A 26519-nucleotide genomic window follows, 5' to 3' on the forward strand; every position below is an offset into this window, starting at 1 on the left:
GACACCTCCCATGAACACAAAATGAGGTAGCATTAAGAATTTATGTACAAATTACTCTGACCTACATGGACTTTATTGGGAGAAGTCCTGTGGTGATTTCATACTTATTATTTCTTCTGTGGTGGTAATCCAGTGATTAATAATAATAATTATTATTATCATTATCATCCAAATTTTGTGATAATTCCAGTTTGGGAAACATCACCTATCTCATTTTCCAAAGGGGTAAGGGATGTGTTTGTATGTGTAATATATTTTATGTGTTATATATTTCTAATTAATGTTTGCTGTCTATAATAAAATATATTTTCAATTTTTTAACCAACAATTATTCCAATAACACAATGACCAAAACCACAGAAAAGAAAGGAAAATAAAAAACAAAACAGAGCTAAAATCTGAGTAATGTTTTAACAGGAAGAGAAAATTACTGGTAAGAAGAATCAAGGTTTTTTATGTTTTGCGTGCGTTTGTGTGTGTGTGTGTGTGTGTGTGTGTGTGTGTGTGTGTGTGTGATGCAAAAGGGTTGCAGGGAGTGAGTGGGTGGGTAAAAGTAACCAAGAGCAACAAGAAACAACTTGGATTAGTAGAAAGGTTGCATTGGTGGCAGTGCTGATGGGTGTTGGCCAGGGTGAACAGCAGGAAACAGAGGAGCCACTGGCAAAGAAATAACCATACTTCCCGTTACCCTTGAAATTACATTTCTACTTTGAGAGCAAGGAACAAGTGGAAGGAAAAAAAGAGAAGGTTGCAGTCATTTAAACATCAAATGGTCTATAGTTCAGAAGTTGGGGGACACTGGGTGTGGTGGAGTATGCTTATAATCCTAAAACTCAGCTGCTGAGGCAGGAGGATTGTGTTCTAGGTTACAAAGTACCAAGGTTCATTTTGCCATATTGTATCAAGACCTACTGTGACAAAGGAAAAAAAGAGTTCAGGAAGAAAGTGGAGATGTAACATGTTCTGCTATGTGGAAAGCTTTAATGCCCACACATACAGATGCAAAGGCATTCATTGAGCCCTTTAGAATATTAAGGGCTGTTCTGATTATTTCACACATACCATTTCAACTTTTCCAACAACTCTGAATAACATCTTGCATAATGAAGACTGAAACCTGAAGAACGTGTTAGCAATTCATTTAACTAGTATTTTATGAGTAGTTTCTCAAGGATAGCTACTTAAGGAGAATGGTGTAGCATTGTCCAATCCTGCCATGTTGTACACATCCACAGGGGAGGATTTTGTAGCCACAACACCTTAGACATGGCCGCCAGAACTGCCTGTGTCCTCTGAAGGGTAGAAATAGTCCCAGAAGCATGGCCACATGTTGCACATAACTAACCACAGAGCCAGTTGGTTTTCTGCTGAGAATTCTCAAGATGTGTTTTTAAAGAATTCATTTGTGAGCCCTGTCTGTGTTTGAACCCTCCAGGGCTCCAGAATAACACATTAATTTGGCTTTTATGTGTTATGGGACCTGGCATACTGGGATAGCTTTTCTGAGTGCCCTCATTTTGTCTGTATGCTCCCTCTTGGATGCCTGTGCTCTGACATTTGGTTCCTTTGTCATGGCAGCAGATTTCTGGGACTCCAGCACTTGTCATTTCTAGCTACCAGATCATTGTTTTCTATGCACTTACCCTAAAATTCCATGAAATAATATGCCTGCAAGTGGAAAAAAAATCTGTTTTTTACCTTTGCTATAAGATCACTAGGCAATTCTTTTCCTGCTTTAGTTATTTCCTTTGAGATTTTAGTGAGCGATTAGAAACTTAAGTTCAATTGAGGGAGACAATAATGTTCATACTTACTCTCAGAGTTCACCCTGAGAAAGTGACATCTTTGCCTGTTCCTTTTGACCCCTTCCTGTTCCCTAGTGTTCCTTTATATTTCTGAAAGAATGTCTTGCATGGTCTGAGGAGGCTTTCCTCACACACAAATCTTTTATAGATGAACAGGCTTGAAGGGTTGGCTGGGCATCAACCAGGGGCTGGAGGTTAGAGAGCCTTCTGTTCACCGATTGCCTGTTTGCCTTCTGTTCATTGATTGGCTTCCCAGACTATATGTTACTATGTCATGAACGTTTCTATACTTTTTATGTAGAAAGAGACAGCTGACTTGCAACGACGCTTTCACTGTATCTGTATTTAAAACAGCTACAGAACTATTGCTGCCATTGTTGTCCACTTACTCCTCACAGATCACAGAGATTATTGGTTGCATTTAGCACAGAATTCCCAAAGTTCTATTGTGGGGAAAGTGAAATTTCTCTCAATTGAGGGAAGGAAGCATAGAGTTGACTCCCCAATGATTTTCAGAAACACACAAAAACAGTGAAAATTAAAAATGTGTCACTTAACTGATGGAGGCTCAACTGTGAGGGAATCTACTCTTCAATGGCAGTTTAGTTCTGTGGATCGTAGACTGTTGAAGGCAGCAACATCTTTACTCCCATTTTTATCCCCAGTGTCTGGCAACAGTATATGTAAAATATCCACATTTTTGTTGGTGGTAGAGAAATCTAGAGCTCAGTGAAAGTTAGAAGGCAATATCCATAGACTTGTGATCATCATCTGGGGAAAATGAATCTGGGACTTCACATAGTAAATTTTCATTTAATTTATCACCACAGTATGCATTTAAAGTAACCTCTGTTCTTATTGGGACATGGGTTTTCCTGGAAGGACGTCAAGATTGTCATGGAAGAGGCATAGAATGCCTCCCTGGGATTTCATTCCTCCAGAAGCACCATTGTTATGGGATATTCCTGTCATTCTACTCTTATGGAAGGTGTTAGGGTTCGCCATGAGACATGGGCGGGGCTACAATGAAGAAAACACTAAACCAGAGTTTGAAGAAACCATTCCTTTCTGTGGATGCCCTTGCTTTAATAAATAATTTTAAGTTCTCCTTTGTGGGCTGTGTTTTTTCCTCTAAAGAGACTGAGGTCCAAACTAACAAGGAGAAGCAGCAGATCAGGGCAGAAGCATGCTAACGGGCATGTAGGACTGACAGCCCACCTTTCCCCACTGCCCTGTGCGCATGGGTGTGTAGGGTGGGGTGAGAACGGTGTACGAACATCTCTGCTCTTTTCCTTGGTGTTCCTATCTAGAGCTCTTCAGAGGTATGCATGAACTGTTCCAGTTTACTAGTCACTTAGCAACTCAGACATGCCCTCATACATTTCAAGGTATTTGCTCAAGAAATGGTATTTTCCAAGAGAAATTCTTACCAAAGATACAGGTTTAGGAAATCTTAAATAGAAAAATCTTTAAAAAGTAAATCTTAGAAAAAAGAAAAATCTATTTAAGTTTTTAAGAACTGTGCTTCCTGGGTCAGTAACACAAGGTTATGGTTGGAACACAGCCGTATTTTTATTTTTCCCCTTAATTGCTTTAATTTCTTTGCCTGTCACCTCATACTTATTTTTAAGTTCTTGGATTTTTTTACATTTTTTCTAAGTTGCTTTTTTTAAAAAGTAACATTCCATTTCAGCTCTTTTAGCATCTTGTGTTATTTCAAGTGTTGAAAATTATACGGAAATCCCTTGAAATCTAGGTTTAGCAATAATTTGTGACCTTTACCAATTTTATTGTCTGTATGAGTTGTTTTTAGTTAAAATATATAGAAATATATCAGGAAAGATGAATGGATTACAGCCTTTATTACCTAAGTAAAAACTTTGCTTTGAAAATAAACTGGAAGAAAAAGGGAAATGTGGCCCATTAAGATCTGTCTTCTATGAAGGAGGCGGCCTGGCTTTTCAATAGCCCATCTGGCTCTCTGAGGTTTCCCCCATGGACCCATGCTAACTTCTGCCACAGAAATTGTGCCTGATGATGGACGTAGCCCATGGCAAAAAGGCCAGAGAAGGAAAGCAAATGGACTTCTGTGAAAATCCACGAGGGACAGCCGGCGTCCTGCTTGCTGAATAAATGCTAGAAAACACTCTAAAATGTGTGCAGTACAGACAGGCCCCAGCAGGTTCCAGCATTCTTATGTTGCCTGGGATTCCGGTTTTTAATGTGAGCCCTTGTTCTCTGTGAGGCAGACCTTTGACCTATGCCTTACTTTTTTTTTTTTTCTTTTTTTAAAGCTTTTTGAAGTTAGAGATGGGCAAAATTCTCCAGGTGAAATCACACGCAAAACAGAAATTAACATAAGCTGTGTTCTTGCTACCTAAGAGAAAATAGCAGAGACATTTTAATGCAAGTCTCTTTGAGGGAGTGGTGTGTTTTAAAGGTACAATTTCTTTGCGCCTACAAGACTGCGGGACCCAGACAGGGTCTCTCAGAAGGACTGTTTCTTATTTGCTATGGTTGACAGAGCTCTGCCCATTCTCTGTGGGAACCTCTGACAATGGCAAGAAGAAACCAGAGCCTTGTGATATACTTCCCCTGAGTGACTTCTGTCATTTTCCAGTCTAATAAAACAGTGACAGTGAAATCTTTTAGAAATGAATCAGTTTGATTCCAAATTCATCTATTAAATTTCTTCATGTCGTTTTTCTCTGCTCTTGGTGTATGTATGAATTAATCCCAGTTATCTGAGACCCTGTCACCATTATTGATTCAGAAAATCTGAAAGAGTTTACCTGGTTAATTACTGAACAGTAAACTAGAACATCCTCTGCATTTGCTGTGTAAAGATGAGTATCCTATACATTTGGTAACTTTGGACGTAACTCAGGACAAAAGGGGGTGACTATGGAAATATAGACACACTATGAGAATAGAGGATGTGGGGCAAGGGTAGTCTTAAGCAAAATCAAGCAAGGATGGAAGACATCACACCACCTGACTTCAGAATATACTGCAGAGTTATAGTGACCAGGACAGCATAGTATGGGCATCAATACAAACACCAGAGAAATAGAACAAAAGTAAACAGTCAACTAACTTTCAACAAATGTGGTAAGAATACATGGTAGAAAAGGATAGTCTTTTCTGGTAAATACTGTGAGAGAAATTGACCACTCACATGCAAAAGAATGGAGCTATGTTCCCTTTTCTCTCACTATATACAGCAATAAACAAAATAGAATACAAACATAGGTTACTATGGCATTCTGGATTTAAAGCCTTTCACATGCAAGCAAACATATTTTCATCAAGACACTTGTGATATGCCATCAGAATCTAACTTAACAGAGTGGATAGCCTCTTAGGTATTTGTCTGCACCATGAGGTTGGTGTTCTGCTCTGCTGCCAATAGCTGATACTGCAAACTGTGGCCTTCACATGCTCATGCACCCCCACAAGCTCCCACACCCAATTAGATCGTGGATATGCATTACACACAGATACACATGCAAAACAAAAATAGCAAATGAATCTAAGGAATCACCTTCATGGTGCAAAAGACTGGGAAGAGTGTGCTCAAACGTGCTCTAAGGAAGAGGTAAACCATGATTTCAGTGAGCCAGGGTTCCCAGAACATAGTCAGCACACACAGGAATAGTCAAGGAAGGTGATTGGAAAGACAAGGATTGTCTAGGCCTTGAAGAATGGGCAAAGCGAATGATGGGGAGAGGTGTTAATTGAGGGGAACAGGGCCACAGTAAGTTTTCAGAACAGCTTTGACCACATTCTGAATAATTAACATAATGGGCTGCACATGGAGAGCCTTGAGACGTATCTTAGATGTACCCTAGAACTTCATCCCAACTCCATACTCTAATGCCCAGCCCTCATTTCCAGGCTGAGATACACATGTCTACCCTTACATTTATCATAGCTCTTTCACTCTTCCCCATCTTTGGAAGGAGAACCATAGTATTTCAAGGGTCCTGCTTTACCAATATTGGCATGTTAGACACTAGGATTCTAGCATTTTCCCAAAGCCATTTCTTTTCCTGTGTTTTTTCTTTTCTTTAAGAAATAACCAAGGGACTCTCATCATTCACCTTCAGCTTCCCTTCTCCTCCTCTATAAAGCTTTCTTTGTCTCTCAGCTCCTCCATGGATGGTAACATGCACAGCATGTTCTTTCTAATAGTGCTGTGCTTCTGTTCCAGTCTGCTTGGTTGCTTCAAGCCTGGGGTGAGGCAGCTCCCTGTCCAGGCTTCTCCTGTCTCCTCTAGCAAGGCTAACCCATGCTTTTCTCCATTGTCCTCGTGAGTTTGCGGAATTTTTAAGATGTGTTGATGGAAAAGAATTTTGTTTTGTGATAAGAGATGTAATCTACCTATTTCACAAGTAGTCTCAACTTTAAAAGGAGACCAACAGACAGGAAAATGTATGTTCTTCATAGATTTTCTGAAAGAAAAGACATTTTCCAGGGATTCTGAGCTGGGAGGGAGTCTCTTCTCACAACAAAGAAAGCATGGCTTTTCACAATAATAAACTCTTTATAAACTATTGGGTAGAAGGTGGCCATACCCACCCTTCTGAAGTGTAACTTCACCAGGAGTCACTGAAAAGTCACCTCAGTCACCTTCTGCCAAACTCCTCAACAACGGTGGGTTCTAGGAACGGGTGACTCCTATGACTTCATGTAAAACAAAACCCAAAAACATTTCATCATAGGACATTTCTGATGCATTTCACTTCTCTAGAAGTTCTGGAAAGTCCAGTGGGTAATATAGATACTGAAGTCTGAAGAGCAGTTTTTGTCATGGGACTTCCTGCTCTTTGCTATTACAGCTCAATTCAGGGGCAGCTAAGCCCAGTACAGCCTGGTCTGATGTCCCAGCAGGTGCCCGTGCCTGCTGCCAGCCCTGACCTGTGTTATATCCCTGGGAATTACTAGTTCCTGCAAGCTGGACCTCCACATGTGCACTGCGGCACTCAGGTGTGCACATGTGCAGACAAGATAAACATATACATGCATAAATGTGAAAAAAGCTGAGAAGAACCTCCAGTGCCCATATAGGCTCTGGCAATGCTTAAAATCTATGATTGCATAAAGACGACTTATCTTGGTTATGTGTTCTTGAAGCACTTCCTAAAATATCTGGTGAATTTGGTACTAAAGCATGGTAGTAAAACTCAGGCTCTGTGGGGTTTTGGTAACATGTAGGCTTTGAGGTTAGACAATAACCTTTACCTCCACTTCTGGGATTCCTGGACCTGGGGAGGGTCTCAGATGGGCACCTTCCAACAAGGCCTCCTCAAGCACTCAGAGGTCATTCATCAACTGTGTTTGATTGTATAGGTTCAAATATATAAGAAAACACTCTTACTACTCTGATAGTCAATGCACTGTGGACACAAAGGGTTTCATGTCTAGAACTGAATGGCTTGATGAGATGGAGTCACACCTCCGCCACACCTCTTGTAACTCTGGGTGTTATCCAAAAGTGTAAAAGGAAATGCTACTACCTGCCTCATGGGTGTATCTGGTGGGGGTGAGTTGGAACAGATACTTGATTTGGGCAAGTGCAGGATGAGCGCCTGAGGATGTGAAGTCCCACATTTGTTTTTGTCACATATATGGGACACCATGAGATATTTTCAGTGAATTTCCAACTCCTCATAAATCCAGACCAAAAAGAGGCAGGAGAGCAGGGAACAGACTTTAAAGCCAAGTGAGATTCTGTTTGACAGTCACTTTGATCCCATGAAAGCTGTAGCACCTTGTCCTATCATTGTGTTATGTGGACTTAAAATATTAACCCTGCCTAGGATACCAATTTTTGGCTAGAAAGATAGCTCAGCAGTAAAGGCATTTGCTGCCAAGCCTGACAACCTGATTCGATTCCTGGGTTCCACAAAGTGGAAGGAGAGACTAGACCCTCACAAATTGTTCTCTGGTCTCCACTACACACACATACATGCAGATTGTAATATTAAATTGTGGCATATAAATCATGGAGAAGATGAGATTGTATCTAGCATGGTACATAAAAATGAGAGCATTTTTTAATGTTACTATATCTCTGTGTATGTTACTATCTGGATGTTTTATATGTGGGGCAGAGATAATCCTGTGTTTTTATAAACTCAAACATGTGCATAACCTTGTATATACTCCCATCTCACAGAGAAAGGATAACAAGTATAATTATTTGTTTTTTATCAGTGAATTGGTAGACACGATGGGATCATACATTCATACATTTATACATGTTACAAAGATAAACTCATTAATAGGTTAAAAAATAGATAAGTGAAAGGCAGAATGATCTAGGCTTATACAGACAGAGGCGGGAGGAGAACTAGAGAGGGGCTTTCTGAGGAAGGAGGTTTCTAGACCATGTGCAATTGTTTGATAGAAGTTAGCCAGTATTTGACCATGGAAAGGAAGAGCCATGCAGAATGGCATGGGGAGAACAGCATGCTGGCTCACTAGGTAGGCTGGGATGATGTCTCGGGTATGGAGCTGGGCTGCTAGGAAGAGATCAAACACGTGTAGAAGATAAATAGGGACCAGAGCAGCTAAGGTCTAATAAATAAGTCCCATAAGGAGCTTGACTTTATCCTGGGGGCAACAGGGAGCCACTAGCAGTCACTTTTCAAGTGGGGGTGGTGATGATCTGTCATACTCATTAAAGGAAGAGTCTGCTGCTTCCACAGGACAGCAGGAGAGTGCTGGTCCAGAGAAGGGAGCTAGCAGAGAAGACTGTGGCTGACAGCAAGTATTAGCAGCCTGGGCTAGTTCTATGAGACTAGTTATGGGAAGCCAGGTAGTATAGACCTGAGACCTCACTTTTAGTAAAGTGAATATGGCCTGAGTCCCAGTCTCTAGGAGGTATACCACTCCCTGAAGCAAGTGAGATCCTTTTGGAAGTTGCATTAAGTCCCTGAGGCCACTGGGGTGCCATTAAAGTCCTGCTTCAGCACACTGAGTGGAATGGAATCTCAGTCTGCAAACGAGTATAACTGATGTTGGCTTCTAGCTAGTGCGTAGTTCTAGAAACAGCACATGTCTGGAAAGTCACTTGGGTGCCATTTGGAGTAGTGAACTGTGATTTACTTGGCCCTACCCTAGTGGCCTGTATGTGCCAATATAGCCTCTATGGTCTTTTCTACTTTGTTCCAGAGAATAACTTATGGAATGAAAATATCCATTTAAAAATATATTTTCTATATCTTATTCATTTTCTTGGTGAGTGGGGATTATGGGGGTTAGTATTTATTGCCCAAAAATGTGTTATTTAACTGAAAGTAGCAAGTCATAACCCAAAAATGTACAGTTTAAATTAAAGTAACAGGTCATAATGCAAAGCATTTTTTCTTATCGACTATATATAACAGCTGAAGTTGAGAAAAGTGTACTTTTATGCATAAGAAATTTAGATTATGTTCAGAAGGAATTTTTTAAGTGCTCAGTATTTTTTATCTTTATTTGTATACCACTATCATCATTAATTACTTGTTCTCTGATGTACAAACATAGAAGGAATCCTACCCATGAGATTCGGTGTTTAAAAAACAAAGCAAGATGGGTGTGATGGTGTACACTTTAATCCCAGCACTTGAGAGGCAGAAACAGGTAGATTTCTGAGTCTGAGACCATCCTGGTATGCATAGTAAGTCCCAGGCCAGCCAGGGCTGTGTAGAGAGAACCTGTGTCAGGGGGAAAACAAAAGCAAAATAAAACTGGCATCATCCTGGTAAGTCCTGTGTGGTCACAGTCTACGGCATAACCATCCTTTCATTCCCACAGAATCATCAGTTATGAACCCAACACTTGCTGTTTAATGAATGTATGATTATCCTATGCAAATGAACAGCAACGTCGGTTCTTGTGTCTTGAAACCACATTGTCTGGAGGATTAATAGTGTGAAAGAGTTCTTTAGCCAAGAGAGGTGTTCTGGAGACTTTAAAGAATGGCTATTTCTAAAACGCACAAAAGAAGGAACCTCAAACATTATTCTGTGTGATGAGTTCATTTGGAGCTACCCTAGGAAATATTTTCCTCAGTTAATAAAAACAACGAATTTTGTACCTAGCTTTTAAAGTTCATAGATGCTTAATAACTAAGAAAAGAATTTCCAATATGCAAAGAGATGAAGTATTTTTCTTATTTGGAAAACTAAAAAGAGGGAAACATGCATAGATACTCTGGAGAATTTTATAAGTATGTGATGGGACACGCACTAATAATGCCTAAGTTCTCTATGCATGGGGGGGGTGTCATTGTACTTTCCAAAATGCTACTTCACACAATGTTTAAGAGCCCTCTTAAGCAGGATTTGAAGATGAGGAAATTATATTTTAGAGTTCTTAGGCAACCTAGCCAGAGTCCAGGCCTGGGAGGGGGCTCTGTCCAACAAGCACCAGCCCAGTAAGCGTGAGCTCTCAAGTTTGGATTTCAGAACCCACATAAAACATCAGCAAGGTGGTGTGCTATTGTCATCCCAGTGATGATGAGCTTTGAGGCCAAGATAGGGGGACCCTCCTGCTTGCTCAGCAACGAGCCTGGCCTAACTGGCAAAGTTCCACCTCAATGAGAGACCCTGCCTCAAGCCAAAGGTGTAAAATGCCTGAGGAATGACACTTTAAGGTTGTCCTCTGACCTCTGTGTACCTACGTGCCTGCCTGTACCTCCCTAAATGACACCTCTACAACTGTGTTTTTAAATTTTTAGTAGCAAGTAAATAATTGGAGAAGCAACCCCTGTGTGTTAGTCATGAATCCACTTGGAAGCAGTGAGCTCACTCATAATGAAGACTCTCCTTGATCAGCCTGCACATTTGTTGTTTAGCCATTCATTTGCTATGCAATATATTCTCTCAAAATTGCTTTTATTTTTTTAATCCTAGAAACAAGACAGTACAAAATTTAGAAATGTACACTGGCTTCATAGATATACCATGACCACGATTAAGTGTTTCAGAGATAATATCTTAAACTTTTAAAAAAATATCAGTTATAATACGTGCATGTGTGTGAACCATAGCCCACATGAGGAAGTAAAAAGACAAATCGCCTAAGTCAGGTCTGTCTTTTACCATGTGGTCCTGGGACAACTCTGGTCATCAGGCTTGGCAGCAAGTGCCTTTACCTGCTGAGTCACCTCTCCAGCCCAGTGTTTGTATTCTTTAACATGCTTATGCTTTCTAAAGTATTTAAACATGGAATAACTAAAAGTATTTTCATTGCTTCATTTTGTACTTTCCTATAAGAACATGAAAGAAATCTCATGTGGACAATAATACCACTAGCCATCTTTATTCTGTTGCGTAGAGGCACCCATGAAGGGGTGATGCTCTGCTTCCTTGTTAGAAGCTGAAGAGTGTCTTTGCTGATGAGCTCCCTAAATAAACTCCTTATTTTTTCCTAGAGTAAGTTCTTGGCAGTAAAATTCTGTGTATTGTGGTGTATAACACATCTTTTTTGGGGGGTTTTTACCATACGTTTATTATTCATGTGTGTGCATGTGTACATTTTCATGTGTCATGTTCATTGACATGCCATGTGGCATGTTAAAAGGACAGCTTCCAGGAATCTGTTCTTTCTTTCCACCATGTGGGTTCCAAGGACTGAACTCTGGTGGTCAAGGCTTATGGCAAGTGCTTTAACTCGCTGAGCCTTCCCAAACACACAGTTCATTTCTGAGCTTGATCATTTTTGAAAATTGGAAATGCCTGCTAGTGAAATCATTGAAAGTCGTGTTTTTGTTTGTCACAGCTCAGTAGCACAGTGGCTGATGTAAGGGAGGACTCTGATGCATGTGGGTAGTGACTACTGTTTATTAGGGAACATTGTGAACAGCCAACACAGACAGAGCTGCTCTCAACCATACCTGTGGCACACAATTCTTCCTCTTTAATCTTTGTCATAAGAATTGCAAGTGCTGCCATTTATTCTCCCATGAAATAAAACAATGAGAGCCTGCTCAAACCCCACCATAATAGCCCCATAAATAAGGACATCAAGGATCATTTTAAGTCCTTGGAAGTAGCAATACAGTTTCTGAACTACCAAGAACCTTAAGGTTCAGCTAATACAATCACTTTATTTTGTTGTAAGGAGGCAGAACAAATGTTTATAAAAATTCACTAAGGAAAAGAACTTGTGGGAGTAGTAAGGGCTTCAGGGAAGAAAATACTCCAATTATGCTTTGCATATTTCATCAAAACAGTGTGCTTTGTAGACTAAAATGGGAAAACTTATTGGCTGGTGTTTTCATACAAATGTGTACCTTTGACCTTAGTTTTTTTCTAAATTATTCATGCACTCTGAAATTTGATCTTCTTTACTATAACATAGTACAAATTGAAATGGTTAACTATTTTTTGAATATTTAATTTTTAAGTTTGTGTGCTGTGTATGTGAGTGTGTGCATGTGTATGAGCATGTGTATGTGTGTGCGTGTGTGTGCATCTGTGTGTATATGTGTGTGCAAGTGCACATGTGTGAGTGTGAATGAGTCTTCCAGAGGAGACCAGAAGCTTTGGATCCCCTGAAGCTGAGTTACTGATGTGGGTGCTGGAAACTGAATTTGTGAAAGAGCAGCGAATGCTTAACTACTGGGCCATTTCTCCATCCCCTAAAATGGTCAAGTAAAATGTTATTCACGAGGGTGGATTCCAATGTAAAAGATAGAGCGGACTCCATCACTGCCTTATGGTAATGACATTCTCCTACGTCACTGAGCAAGCTGTCTTTCCACTCTGTTCCAGGTAGCAGTTTTACCACGTCATCAGGATTATATGCAGGAAATAATTCGCTCACCAATTCCTCTGGATTTAACAGTTCACAGCAGGTAATTTAATTAGGGAATACAGCTTCTGAAACATTTCAGAATACAGCATGACTTTATATAAAGAAAGAATTGTTTGTATTAAACCGTGAGAGCTTTCTTAAGCTTTTTAATCATTTCTTTATACAATCTCTATAGCTGTCATTTATGGTGAGTCTACGGTTGTTAGGTGGTTTCATTTTGTTCATACCATGGCATAGAATGGAAGCCCTGAAGAATGTCTGCTTGCAAGTCTGAGCTCATGAGTGAATATACGTTTGCCTATACGAGTTCATGAAGGATATATAAACAAGCATTATTACTTTGCAATGTAGGAAATGGACAGCAGTGCTCCCTGACAATTCTCCTGTGCTTTGATTTGGTAGGACTATCCATCTTATCCTGGCTTTGGCCAGGGTCAGTATGCCCAGTATTATAACAGCTCCCCATATCCAGCACACTACATGACAAGCAGTAACGCAAGCCCAACGACACCATCGACCAATGCCACTTACCAACTCCAAGAACCACCCTCTGGCATCACAAGTCAGGCAGTCGCGGACCCCACAGCAGGTAATTGTGTGTTTTACTTAGTTCCGGCTCGATTCTTATGCTTAACTGTATTTTTCTGAGGTCATTAACATAGGCAATGGGTTGTACCCTTTCAGAAAATTTTCATAACTACTTAACTACTTTGGACTGCACAGTTGTGGCACCACCTTTATTATTGTTTGTTTGTTTGAAAATTTTAATATAAGCTATGTAAACTCAAATTCATGAGAGATTTTATTAATTTATTTGACAATATTCTCATTTTTTGTGATATAGTATACGTAGCCCATAGCCTTTAGGAATATACTTAGAAATAACATTATTGTTATTGATAACTAGATACGAGACTAATTTAATGTCACATATGGAATATCCAAATAAATTATAATATTTAGAATTTAATAGTTTTGTCATTACATATTTTTTCAATGATAGCAGTGCACTGATGAGAGTTTAAAAAAGAAGAAGAAAATTTTCAAACAATACCAAAGGGGAATTGTGCAGACCAAGAGGCCCGGCCCATCCTTCCCCTCCCATGACATGTGGATTGTGTAACAGTGTGTCTGTTGTGGGCATTTTTCATACTTCTGTCCAAGGCCTTGCATATAACTGCTTCTCCATCTGTGGCTCTTTTCTACACTGTATTTTTACTTTCTTTCTGTTCACAGGTTGTTCTTTTAGGGAAAAATAACACCCATGCATTATATGCTTACCTTCCTCAATTAATCTTCTATTTCTTGCATTTTCTCCCAAACCTCTCATGCCATTGACTTAACTTTAGATATTGTAGTCTTTCATTTCATGACTTGTGAGTCCAGCTGCTTTTCTCACAAAGATTTTCCTGCTGTCTACAGAAGAAATTCTAAGAGTCCCCTCAGTGTTTGGGGACAGTAACTTGCCTTTCTTCCTACCCTGAATAAAAAAGGAACATTAATGATAAAAATTCATGAACATTAAATGAAAGAATTAGAATGATTTATGAAATATTATCTGGTGACTTTGAGATAGAAATAAGTATTGACATTAACAAACACATACTTTTGTCAATATTTTCAGGTGTGCTTTTCTTCTGAATTATATAGTCTATTGGGTTAAAGTCAGTATTCTGTAATCCCGGAAAGCTATAGTGTAGCTTCTGCCTGGTGTTATATGTCACTAGACCTTCCTATGTCATTACATGCATGTGGTCTGCCTAGCAACCACCATGATATCTGGTTTTGCCTTTTTCATCGAAGTTTTGTTGAGCTGAACACAGAAAGATAACTGGCAAGGTTTCTTTTTTGGTAGGGGGAATTTATAGTGACCAATTTATTTTACACTATGCAGTTTTAATAATATTTTATTCCCCCCAAATCTCACACAATGTGTTTTTATCATATTCACACCAACCCTTCTCAGATCCTTCTCCATCTGTTCATTTATCTCTACCTCTGCCATCTCTACCTTTCCCTGTATTTCTCTCTCTGCCTCTGCAAGTACAGTTTGTCTTCCCCAAATACTCCTGGGGTGGGTCCTGCCGTGGAGCATGGTGGACCTACTAGGGTCAGAGCCTTACATGAAACTGATTCTTCCTCTCCCAGCAGCTACCCAACGCTAATAGCTCCTCAGCTAGGGATGGGACTGGGTGCCCACTTCTCTAAACTCCATGATGCGATTTTGTTTGGCTTGACATTGTTGAGGTATTATGTACACTGTCACAATTGCTATGAATTCATCTGTGCAATTGCCCTGTTGTGTCTCGAAAATACTATTTCCTTATAGTCATCCATTGCTTCTGGCTTTTATGAACTTTCTGCCCCCTCTTCTGAAATGACCCCTGAGTCTGTAGGAGAGAGGGATGTGATACATTTGTCCCATTTAGGGCTGAATAATCTGCAGTCGCTTATTCCCTGTACATTGACAATCTGGGTCTACAAGTGTTTGTATATTCTCCAGTCATTTTGGGTAAATACTTAGAAGTATAGTTCTGGGTTATATGTAAAATTTGTGATGGGTTTTGGTAGACAACATGAAACTGCTTTCCAAGATGACCACCATTTCCCCTTCTCACCAATGGCATAGCAGCTGCTCCACATTTTAGTCAACATTCCATGTTGCTGGTATTTTGGAGCCATTATCATAGATTTACAGCGGTATCTTGTTTTCATTTGCTATTTCCTAGTGGTATATGTTTCCATGTGAAACATGTTTGCATATGACTGATCAGTACTGTTGTCTGCTTTTAAATAATGTTGTTTTCCTACTGTTCAAATAATTCTTTATATATTTTGGTTCCAAGGCTGATGGTGCATACATATTTTACAAATGTTTTTGTCTAGTACATGGGTTTCTAGTGACAACATTTTTCACAGAGATAGTTTCACTTTTAGAGAAATCTGCCTTAGCAGATTTTCATAAGTACCTTTGATCTTGTATCAAAAATTCATTGCCAAAACCAAGATGGTTAAGAATGTCTCATGTGTCCTGGGATCCCTTTTAACAAGTGGAATCCTGGCATGTCAGGGGCTCCGGATGGCAGAAGACAGCTATGGGGTATGACTGTCTGGTGACTCGATTTGTTCCTAACTCTCTAAGTGAACCTTCCAGCTCTCAGGCATTACGGTGCAGATAAGCCCCGGGTGGGGGGGAGTCATCCACTCTCAGATAGTAGAGAAGTCAGTTAACTCAGCACATGTTCGAATATCTGCATTTCTGACTGTGATGGCTTAGATTGACTGTCAACTTGATGATCTGGGTCACCCTAGGAGACAAGCCTCTGGGGGATTCCTCTGAGAGATTTTCTAGATGAGGTTAGCCTCTGGGGTGCCTATGAGGGATTCTCTAGATGAGGTTAGCCTAGGGAGTGCTTGTGAGGAGGTACCTAAATTAAGCTAATAGAGGTAAGACTGCCTGTGGGCAGTGGTGGTGGCTCACGCCTTTAATCCCAGCACTCGGCAGGCAGAGGCAGGTGGATCTATGCAAGTTCCAGGCCAGCCTGGTCTACAGAGCAAGTTCCAAAAACAAAGACTGTCTGTGGGAAGGCTCTATACTGAATGAGGAGAAACTGAGCTGAACAGGAGCCATCCATTCTCTGCTTCCTGACTGTGGACACAGTGTGACCTCTGCCTATGTTCCCATTCCATGGCTTCCCTCCAAGAATGCCTCGTACTCTCCAAATGTGGGACAAAAGGAGCCCTGCCTCCCTTAAGTGTACTTGTCACCAGGTATGTTGTCACATTGATGACAACATGCAAGTCTAAAGCACATCATTGCATTTAAGGAGCAGGAGAGAGATTAGGAATGGCAGAGCAATAAAATTCTTTGAAATCTGAAAAAAAAGAGAATATCTCATGTGTTACTGCCCATGCAATTTGGAGCTCTGCATTGATACATTCTGGATTAGTTTTTGTGCAAGACATAGGTGAGACTGCAGATTCATTCTGTTTACATGAAGAGAGCCTGTTGTCCTTTTCACTTTATGAAGAGACTTTTCTCTGTTATACTGCATCTGCTCCTTAGACAGACATTAGATGACCATGCTGATATGCATTTCTGGGCTCTATACTCTCTCTTGATGCTGATTCTCTCTCCAGTGTATGCATCTTGGTCACTGTAGCTCAGCAGTAAGAACTAAAGCCAGAACATGTCCGTTTTGTGATTTAACTTTTCTCCAAAATTATGTTGTCTGTTTCTGTCTCATTTAAACCTTAGTATCAGTTTGTCAATATTCATAAAATAAATGTGTAGAGCAGTGGTTCTCAACTTCCCCAATGCTAAGACCCTTTAATACAGTTCTTCATATTGTGGTGACCCCAAACATAAAATAATTTCCATTGCTATTCCAGAACTATAGTTTGCTACTGTTATGAATTGTAATGTAAATATCTATGTTTTCTGATGGTCTTAGACAACTCCTGTGAAAGTGTCATTTGACCCCAAAGGGGTTACAATCCTCAGGTTGAGAACTGATAGTTTAGTATTTTACTTGGAATTATGTTAAATTTCTAAATCAGCTTGGTACAAACTAGTATCTTGACATTACTGAATCTTTCTATCCACGGGCCTGGAATCTTGGGTTTCTTTCATCTGAATGTTGTACTTTTCCTCATGCTCTTCTTCTAAATGTCTTATCTCTCTTTCCCGCTTTTCCTTCTCCCTCTCTCCTGCTGACATAAGTGATGGGGTATAAGAAAGCAATAATCTTATTTCTGTTACATTTTATGTTTTAACCCTATTATGATCACTTATTTCAGAAGTTTTACTTTCCCCTCTTTAATGAAGACGGTCATTCTTCAGTATTGACTAGGGGAACAGTTGTCATTTGTAAACAAATCGTTTATTTCTTCCACCACATCTGTGTATTTCTGGGTTTGCTTTTGACTAGCTAGGCTTTCCAGTGGAGTGGTGAATAGGGATGGAAAAGGAGTTGACTTTTTCCTGTCCTTATTGTAGGAAGAAAGCATCTAGTTTCTCACTCTTTAGGCGTGAGTTTAATTGTATCATTCAAAAATATTTGTATTAATTCTTTAACATATTTTAATCATATTTAACCCCAACTACCTCCTTTCCCATTTCCAACCATAGTCACTTCCACCTCTCCCGGCCCCAAGTAGGTGTTTCTTTATAAACATAATCATCTTCAATTTGTGCTGTCCGTATACTCCTGGCTATGAGGCCACCCAGTAGAATGTGGGCACTGTTTGTGTCTTTAAATGGCTGCTAGCAAGAGAAGGGCCTTCCCTTTGATTCTACTTTGTCATGAGTGGGGCTATTGAATTTTGTCGAGTGCTTTTTCCACATGTGTTGGAATGTTTGTAGCTTTTCTTCTTTAGCATATTGATGTGACGGATTGCACTTATTTCATTTTCCAGTTTTGAACCAACCTTCCATACCTATACTATTCCCACTTGGTCATATTGTCTAATTCTTTATATATATTCTTGGACTCAGTTGCTGATACTTTCCTGAGAATCTTTGCATTTATATTCATGAGAGATCCTTGTCTAGAGTTTTCATATCCTGTGATATCCTTGTCTGGTTTTAGTATTAGCATAATGCTGACCTCATTGCCTAAGCTGAGGAGTATCCATTCCCTCTGTGTGTGTTTTCTAGATGAATACAGAGAATTAAAATAGTTTATTCATTAACTATTTGATGAAATTTACTAGTGAACTGATCTGGATCTAGGGATTTCTCTTTGGATCTGTAATTACTTCACATATGTGGGTCTGTATAAGTTATGTGAGTTTTGGAAGATTGTTTCTCTCAAGGAATTGATCCATTTCACCTAGTCCACCTAATTTGTGGCATAGGACTATTTATAATATTGTGTTTTGTCTTGTTTACTTTTTTGGAGCCCCAACTGACTCCAAACTCTTGACCCCTGCCTCAGCCTTAAGGGCAATAACCATAGACATATGTGCCCCTGACTCATGATAATTTTATTGTTACTTTAATAGCTGTAAAATTTCTAGTGATGATTTTCTTTCATTTGTAGTATTAGCAGTCTATATGTCTTTACTTTTTATCAGGGTTAGCTGGGCTGTGTGGCTGAATTGTTAACTGACCTTATTTTAGAAAAGTAGAGGCTGTTTTGTTTCTTTCTTTCCCTTCATAATTTTTATAAAAGTCATAGACTTCCTTTTAAATTTTGTTACTTTCTTACTTTTTAACGTATTTTTTATTTGATTGGTGATTGGATGACTGACCTCAGGCCTTCTTTCAGGGCTAGGTTTCCATATAAGTTCTATTTTTGGATGTACCATGAAATTTCACAGCCTCTTTTTTTAAATATTTATTCTAAAATATATTTACATAATTTTCCATTGAAAACCTTTCAGTGAATTTATAAGAAAGAAAAATCTGAGAATGTTGATGGTATATAATACTTTCATTAGCTGCAATCACTCAATTATTCTTCTCTTATCAATTAAATGACTTCCTAGCATTTGAGAAAGTACTTTGCTTCTATGAAAAGGGGTATTTATAAGAAATTAGAATCCCACTATCTATAAAAAAAAAACTGGACCAAAATCAGCTCTGTAGTTTCCTGTGCAATCCCAGACAGAAAACAGTGTCAGAATCGAATCATGATTTTGTTAACTTTAAGATGATAGACAGTACCTGCTTTCATTTTCTTTTAAAAACATTTTTAATAGATCAAAGTTTTTCTTCAGTGTTTAAGATGTAGAAATATGAGAAAAGAAATTTTGGGGCATTTCATCTTTTGTAATAGCCAAATTAATATACATACTGTCTCTTAGGATTTGCGTTATAAATTGTACAATCTTACACTAAACTCTTAAATTAATATAACCAAATGTGTGTTTTCAAAAGAATGTATAAAATGAATTTAACAACTTGAAAGTATTATCATCAAGGAACTTTTAAAATAAACTGACTTCTCTCAAAAGAGAACCTAAGCCATTCTTAAAAAGAATATATTTTAACCACATGAATCATACATATAAGCAGAATATGGGTGTTCACTTGAAACCCAGCTATTATTTCTTGTAAGTTGATTGTTTTCAAAATATAATTCTTGTCCCAAATCCCTCAGAATAGTTCCTACTAATTATGACAATTATCATCTTCATTATAATACATAACAAATATACTCAAATGTAATTCAAGAGCTTAGAGTTTTAAGTTCATTGTTATACACTACAGCACATAAGGTCCATTCTATTTGTCTCCATCTTTCAGGTTTACCTAATGTTTTGATGAGTTGACCAGAAGTCAGAAGGTGCTGGAGAGTCAGTTTTAGTGCAATGGATTGGAAAGGCACATAGCTGTTTAATGTTCAATAAACATTAGGTAGTAAGCTAAGAATTTTTGGATGAATTCTTAGGAAAGAAATATTTACTTACAAGTCTTGTAATTTTTCTTTTCTTCTTTTTACTACTATAAAGCAAATCAGAGTGACAGAGAGGAGTATGTGGTGAAAAACACATTTAAAGCGGATGTGACATAAAAGCCAATTGTTTTTTATTAAGAGAGAATTTTAGTATGAATACCATAGAAATGTAAATTTTTCAAAAGAAATGGCTTGAATTCTCCCGTTAGCACTCCCTGACCGAATGCAGACGAGTTAGTAGCTAAGGTGCTGTGCAGGAACCTTGCCAATATTGAATTTCAAGTGACAGAGGAAAAATCAGTGTAAGAGGGAATTCAATATGCATGGGAAACCATTTGTTCCCTGTGCTTCTTTGATCCCTGCCAAGGCACAAAAAAGTAGAGCAAAGGACTTGAAAAACGGGACAGATCTTGTGCAAAGCCCAGAACTCTGGCTCTTGCAGGAACTCGGTGTGACAGGATGAAAAGCTAAACTGCCAGACATCTCCTCATAAATGCAGGAGATGTGGGTCTGGTATCTAGGACTGAGCATGCCTGAGATTGCTTACTGCAGAATTGATATTAAGGTTTGCAATAACATGCACCCTACTCCTGCATGCCGGCATGGCCTGAATGGTTGGAAAATCTGCAGGCCATACTTGCTCATTTTCACAGATGTCTGTAGATGTTGGAGAAGTTTGCAATTTGTTCAGCTCAAGAATGAACCATTTCAGTGAAATAATCTCCACTAACTTTTTTGGAAACATTTGTCAGCAAAACAAATGTTTGTATCTAAAATAGCCAGACTATTAAGATGTGAGAAAGGGAAACAGATGTTTGTTAGGGTTTGTTGGACTTGTGTGTCTTGATGGCATTTATTTTCTTACTTTCTGTTTTCACAGAGGACAGGCAGCATTACCCTTAATGAGACTATAAACTATATGGAAGTAAAGTCCACTTTTTGTCTTATGATGTCAAAATATAATGAAGATCAATTTTTATCATTTGGAAATTGACATTTGTTTCTAATTAAATATGGTAGGGAGGTGGCTAGTTTTGGTGTACAATTTAAGAATGCATTATAAGACAGGGTGGTGGTGGCACATACCTTTAATCTTGGGAGGCAGTGGCAGGCAGATCTCAATGAGTTTGAGGCCAGCCTGGTCTACAGAATGAGTTCCAAGACAGCCAGGACTGTTACACAGAGAAACCCTGTCTCAAAAAAACAAAACAGAATACAATGTAAGAATTACAAATTCAAACTTAGAGAAATTATCTATTTCATGACTCACTTTGATTTGTCTGAGTTAATAATGAGTTCAACAAGAGTCAGGATGTCTTACTGAGTCACTTTAGTACATTGGGGTCCAGGATGTCATCCTCTGCATGTAATATGTAATCTATGTCTTGTATATCCATAATCAAAATAAAATCATACATTATTAATCTGATTAAGTTAACCACATAAGCACTCATTATTTCAGCTTCCTTCATAATGAATTCTTTATTTGAAACATCATAAATTGCTAAACATCTTGTTGGACCAACACAAATCCATGTAAACTGGGGTTGGTTGGTCAGAGGACATATGGTTGTGTTTTGCTTAATTTAACTAGAATCAGATAGTTTAATAGTGGATTTGTTTGTTTGATATTTGAAGGGCTAACAATCAAACCAAGGTCCTCTTGCATGCTAAGCAAAAGTGTTCTACCGTCCAACTAACCTTCATCCCAGTAAGTGGGTTTTATATTAAGTGTTAATCTAAACTTGTACACTCGGTTTGATGAATATCTTTAATTACTGAGCAGTAATGATGCATTAACAAGTACAGAACGAAAAAGACATAGCCACGTTTACAGAGAAGAATGAGTCTCCCTTTATCTTCTGGGGCCAGGTCCCAGGTTGCTCTCACCTAATACAGAAGGTCTTTAGCTACCACCTTTCTACATTCAATTTTTTTCTTTTCCTCTGAACTTATCAACTTAATTCATTCTCACTCAGCTACATAAAATATAGGCAGTGTGGACACTTATCCAAGCTTCACAGATGAGAAAGTAAGATGAAGTCAACATCAATACATCACACCAGCTCTAGACCCTTGGCTTCAAGCTTGCTTCTCCATCAGTAAAGCATGCTGCTTCAGAGAGCGGCTGGGTCTGAGCACGCAAATGGGCAGAAAAACGAGAATGCAAAGGAAGAGTCCTAAAAGGCTGCAGCTATGTTACAGTTTCCTACGTCACTCACGGCATTCAGTAGAGACATCTTTATCAACATTCTGTTGAGTAGGTGCCCAAGGTTTGAAATAGCACCTACCCCTACAGAACAAGGCAGGCTTTAAGTTTCTTTAAGTATTTTAGAGTCTCAGCATTCTATAATTAGTTGTGTGGATCACACGTGGCTTCTTCCGCTTTCTCTAGTGTGTTCCATTCCCTGTTTCCACCCACCATGTTTTGCTTAGGAACAATTTGTCATCTTTCTATTACTTTCTTCCTTTCCCCCTCATCCTCAAGAGCCCAATTCTCTACCTTACCCAACTACATTTTTACATTTTAAAATTTGATTTCTCCAGGTTATGGTTGATAAACACTGAGTGCAGGTATAGCAATGAATTGTATCATGTAAGATGGAGACCATCTGTTTTAGGGTGAAAGTGGAAATCTTAGCATCCCAAATCACTTTCTAACACTTTTGGAAATATTTACAGCACCTCATGAAACTTTATCAAGTATCTCCTAAAATTAAAAACAAGTTTCTTTAGGATCATTACTTAAGAAATTTTACTGCTTCTCAGTCATACCACTGCTGCTATTTGGTGGTACACTTTTCTATTATTTTATTTTGCGTGTACGGTGTCTCACGTAGATTATCGGTTGACTTTGGAACCATAAATTGATTTGGAAATCCTATCTGCCATTGTTTTATGAGAAAATAGACTCTGAGTTTCAAACTGATTGAAAAATGTTCCTAACACGGTTGTATTATAAATCAAGAACCCTCTTGTTATCAATAAACCTACTTTACATGTTTCCCATGAAATAGTTGGGCAGCTATTAACTACAAACCCAGGACTGCCTTTGTCTAAGGTCATCTGTCACATTATTGAATACATAAAAGGAATCTAGAAGGATTAAAATTTTCAAAGAATCTCAGCCTATCCTCAGCAGAGTCTCCTGATGTGTACTGAAATGACTGCCTCAGGAAACAGAATGGCATGGCATGACATTTCCCACACTGCTCAGCCTTACAGCGATGAAGACGGGTATTCTGTTGATCTTGCAAAATCCCAAGGTAGAATAAGTTAAGGATATGGATTGTAAGGGCTTGTTACAGAGATCTTTCTACTTTTTGGGTTTCCTTCTAACCCTCTGATATGATGATGCTCACTGGGAATGAATATAATAAACCTTGCTTCTACTACTCTTCCTACCTACCCAACACCTCAGCCAGGGAGTATCTCTGAATACCTCTTGGGCACCACACTCCCATGCAGTTCAATATAGAGAAACTGAGAAGGTAGGTGGGCACTTGAATTTGGTCTAACTGCCCTTGGATTTGAATTCTGAATTTGTCATTTACTTTTGGCAGGCCATGAGCAGTAGATCTCTTTGAATTAAGACTAGTGTAGTTTAAGCATCTCTTACATGAAATTATAGAAACCAGAGGTGTTACAGACTTGACTTTGCAAAATGTTGAAATAGCTTCAAGTACATAATGAAAAATCATGGAGGTAGAACATGTCTAAGTTGGTTTAATACATTCCTTGTATACCAAGTCTTAAAGTGGTTTTAAATAATGTTTTAGTATGCCTGAAATCCATCACATGAGGTTATAGGTATGTTAAAAATTAAATTATCTTAGATATTTGAAGCATTTTTAACTTTTGGTTTAAAATTCTCAACTTAAGTGCTTTTGTTTGTGATGAAAGGTGACTGCACAGGTGAAATGGATGGATTATCAAAGTATCTAGCATGTTCTAGACTCTCAGGTGCTCCCTTCCATTCATATATCCAGTGGGGATTTGTTAATGATTGTCTGACAGACACCATGATCAGTGCTAGGGCTAAAGATATAACAAGAAAAAAAGATCTGAACTCAGGTCACCAATGAATTCTCCTTGCTTGAAGTTCATTATTACCATGCATTGTGCTCTGTGGTTGTGTCAGGAAGCCCACAAAGTGTCACTTACCTGTTTCCTACACATGGAATGACAACTGGGATTTGAAATCAGCATCTAAATTATATGAGAATGAGGGACATTTTGAGCTTATCAACAGAGCATTAGAGAGTGAGTAATGAACACACTACAGAGAAGATGGTACTTTATTTAGTGAATAAGATGACTGGGGTATTCATTTACCTAGAAGACCTCAACTAGTGTGTGAAAGGGGCAATTCTGCTTCTGACAGCCTAAGTCATCAAGATTCTTTAAGTCTTCTGTCTTTTCATTCTGTTCTGTGTGGCAGTGGGGTGTGGTATTTGCACAAATGTATACATGTGTACATGTGTGGAGGCTAGAGGAGGGTACTGGGTCTTCTGTTCCATGCTATCCACTTTATTCCCTCGAAACAGTTCCTGCACCATAAACCTGGAGCTAGACTCATGACCAGTGAACCCTGCCCTCCCCTCCCACAGCATGACTAGCAGAGCTTTTTATGTGGATGCTGGGGTCTGAAATCTGGTCCTCATTCTTGGGCAATAAACACTGCTTTCCAGTCCCAAGTCTTATATTTTTGATAAGGTAATTAATGTTCATTGAGACTCTAAAAAGCAAAAGGAAAAAATCAAATGTAATCAAAGCTTTATTGAAGTCTTTTTTCCTTATTCTTTTTAATTTGCTTATTTCTTCCTTCCTGTTTGCCAGGATCTGAGAAAAGGGGGGTGAGGACTCCATGTATGTATGCTCCTGGGAACACTGTCATAGGTAACTGTTAAAGTTGATGGCCTCTTACTCGGCCTCCCTGTGAATCCCAAATGTCTTTTGAGGAGTATCATAGGCTCTTAGGCCTCTGGCCTTCTTTCTGGGTCTTGGCAGTGCCCTGTGATTTCCCTAAGACAATGTAATTTTTCTCTCATCATGGCTAACTTTAATGTCTCATTCAACCCAGAAACTAATAACTGCCAATGACATAACTCAGTGAATAAGGGTACCTGCAACCAAGATTAATTATCTGAGTTCAATACCTAAGGTCCACATTGTGGGAAGACAGAACTAACTCCTTGAAGTTGTCCTCTGGCTTCCCACATGCCTTTGTCCAGTATTAACCACAAACCCTGAGGTACAGAAACCTGTGTGTACCATATCCCCTGGCATCATTTCCCTTTCCTGAAAAAGTAGACGAGGTGTGTTGTGGAGATGGCTCTCTCAGTAAAGTGCAAAGCATCCAAGTATGAGGACTTGGATTTGGTATTCCAGACTCCAAGTAAAAAACTGAGTACGGTGATGCACGCATGTAGCCCTGGCACTGAGGCGCTAGCTCTGGAGACCTGGGAGCAGGCTGATCCCTGGGGCCCTTAACAGTGGAGAGCTCTGAGGGCTAAAGCCCAGGCTTGACCTCAGGCTCTCATACGCATACACACTTGGAACACACATTCATGTGAAAACACACACAATATAATACTTAGTAGATGGGTTATTGTCAACCTTTCTTGGAAAAGTAGGGTGTAAACCACTCAGAAAATAACATTAAAAATTAATATGTTTTAGTCAACAGTCACTGCATTCTCTGGAAGCACTTGTGTTTGCATACTGAGTCACAGCTCTGGGACTGAATAACGTCACCTCTTTGGACAACATGCACACAGACCAGTTTGAGCATTGCTGTATGTTACTGTAACAGGCTACCTGGGAAAAATCAATGTATGAAGCCAAAAAGGTTTACTAGGGCCCATGGTTTCAGCAGTTGTCATATGTGATGTGTTGGCTTCATTGCTTTGGGCCCATGGAAAGGTGGCACATCATGGGTGGGATGTAAGGCAGGTCAAAAACCCTCTCTCGGGAAGCAAAGAAAGGAGCGTTCTTTGAAGGCAACTCCCAGTGACCAAGGCTCCATCCCTGCAAGGTGTCAGTGATGCGCAGATGTGGCTCAGAGGTAGAAGCAGAATAGTTTTCTCTACTTCCCAGTAGTGAGACGCTAAGGGTCAAGTCTTTAGCAAATGGGACCCAGAAGACACTCCATATTCACACTGTAGCATTATTTAGTTGTAGCTTCCCAAGAATAGACGCTATTTCATCTTTTCTTCTTGAAAGTCAGAGTCCCAAACCTCCTTAATTCAAACACTTTATTTTTAAAAGGCCATTGTCTATGCCAGAGTAGATCCCAAATGTAAAACCTGAAGGATTTGTGATACGTATTTGCTTTGTGGTACCCTACACTACCCCTCTTTCCTTAGTGCATTGTGAGGACTGCAGGCTTTGCATGGGGCCGCTTCCTCCCCCAGCCTCCTTTTGTGTTTTCCCTACAGCACTCATTTCAGAAGATGTTCATCTAGTTCAGTCTCTGACGTAGATAATCATTACAACA

The 26519-nt window shown here is 39.2% G+C and overlaps 1 protein-coding gene across 9 annotated transcripts in view; it reads left to right on the forward strand.

Moving 5' to 3' along the window:
- The window catches only part of Eya1 (EYA transcriptional coactivator and phosphatase 1), a 144206-nt gene that overhangs the window by 44747 nt on the left and 72940 nt on the right, over positions 1 to 26519 (forward strand). For all 9 annotated transcript variants that reach the window (XM_021225256.2, XM_013110892.3, XM_021225255.2 and 6 more), the window contains 2 exons: positions 12575 to 12657; positions 13020 to 13206. In XM_021225256.2, coding sequence (XP_021080915.1) covers positions 12575 to 12657; positions 13020 to 13206 — 270 coding nt within the window. The remainder of the gene's footprint in view (positions 1 to 12574; positions 12658 to 13019; positions 13207 to 26519) is intronic.

This window comes from Mesocricetus auratus, unplaced genomic scaffold (assembly GCF_017639785.1).
Source record: "Mesocricetus auratus isolate SY011 unplaced genomic scaffold, BCM_Maur_2.0 Super-Scaffold_6730, whole genome shotgun sequence".
NCBI lineage: Eukaryota > Metazoa > Chordata > Mammalia > Rodentia > Cricetidae > Mesocricetus > Mesocricetus auratus.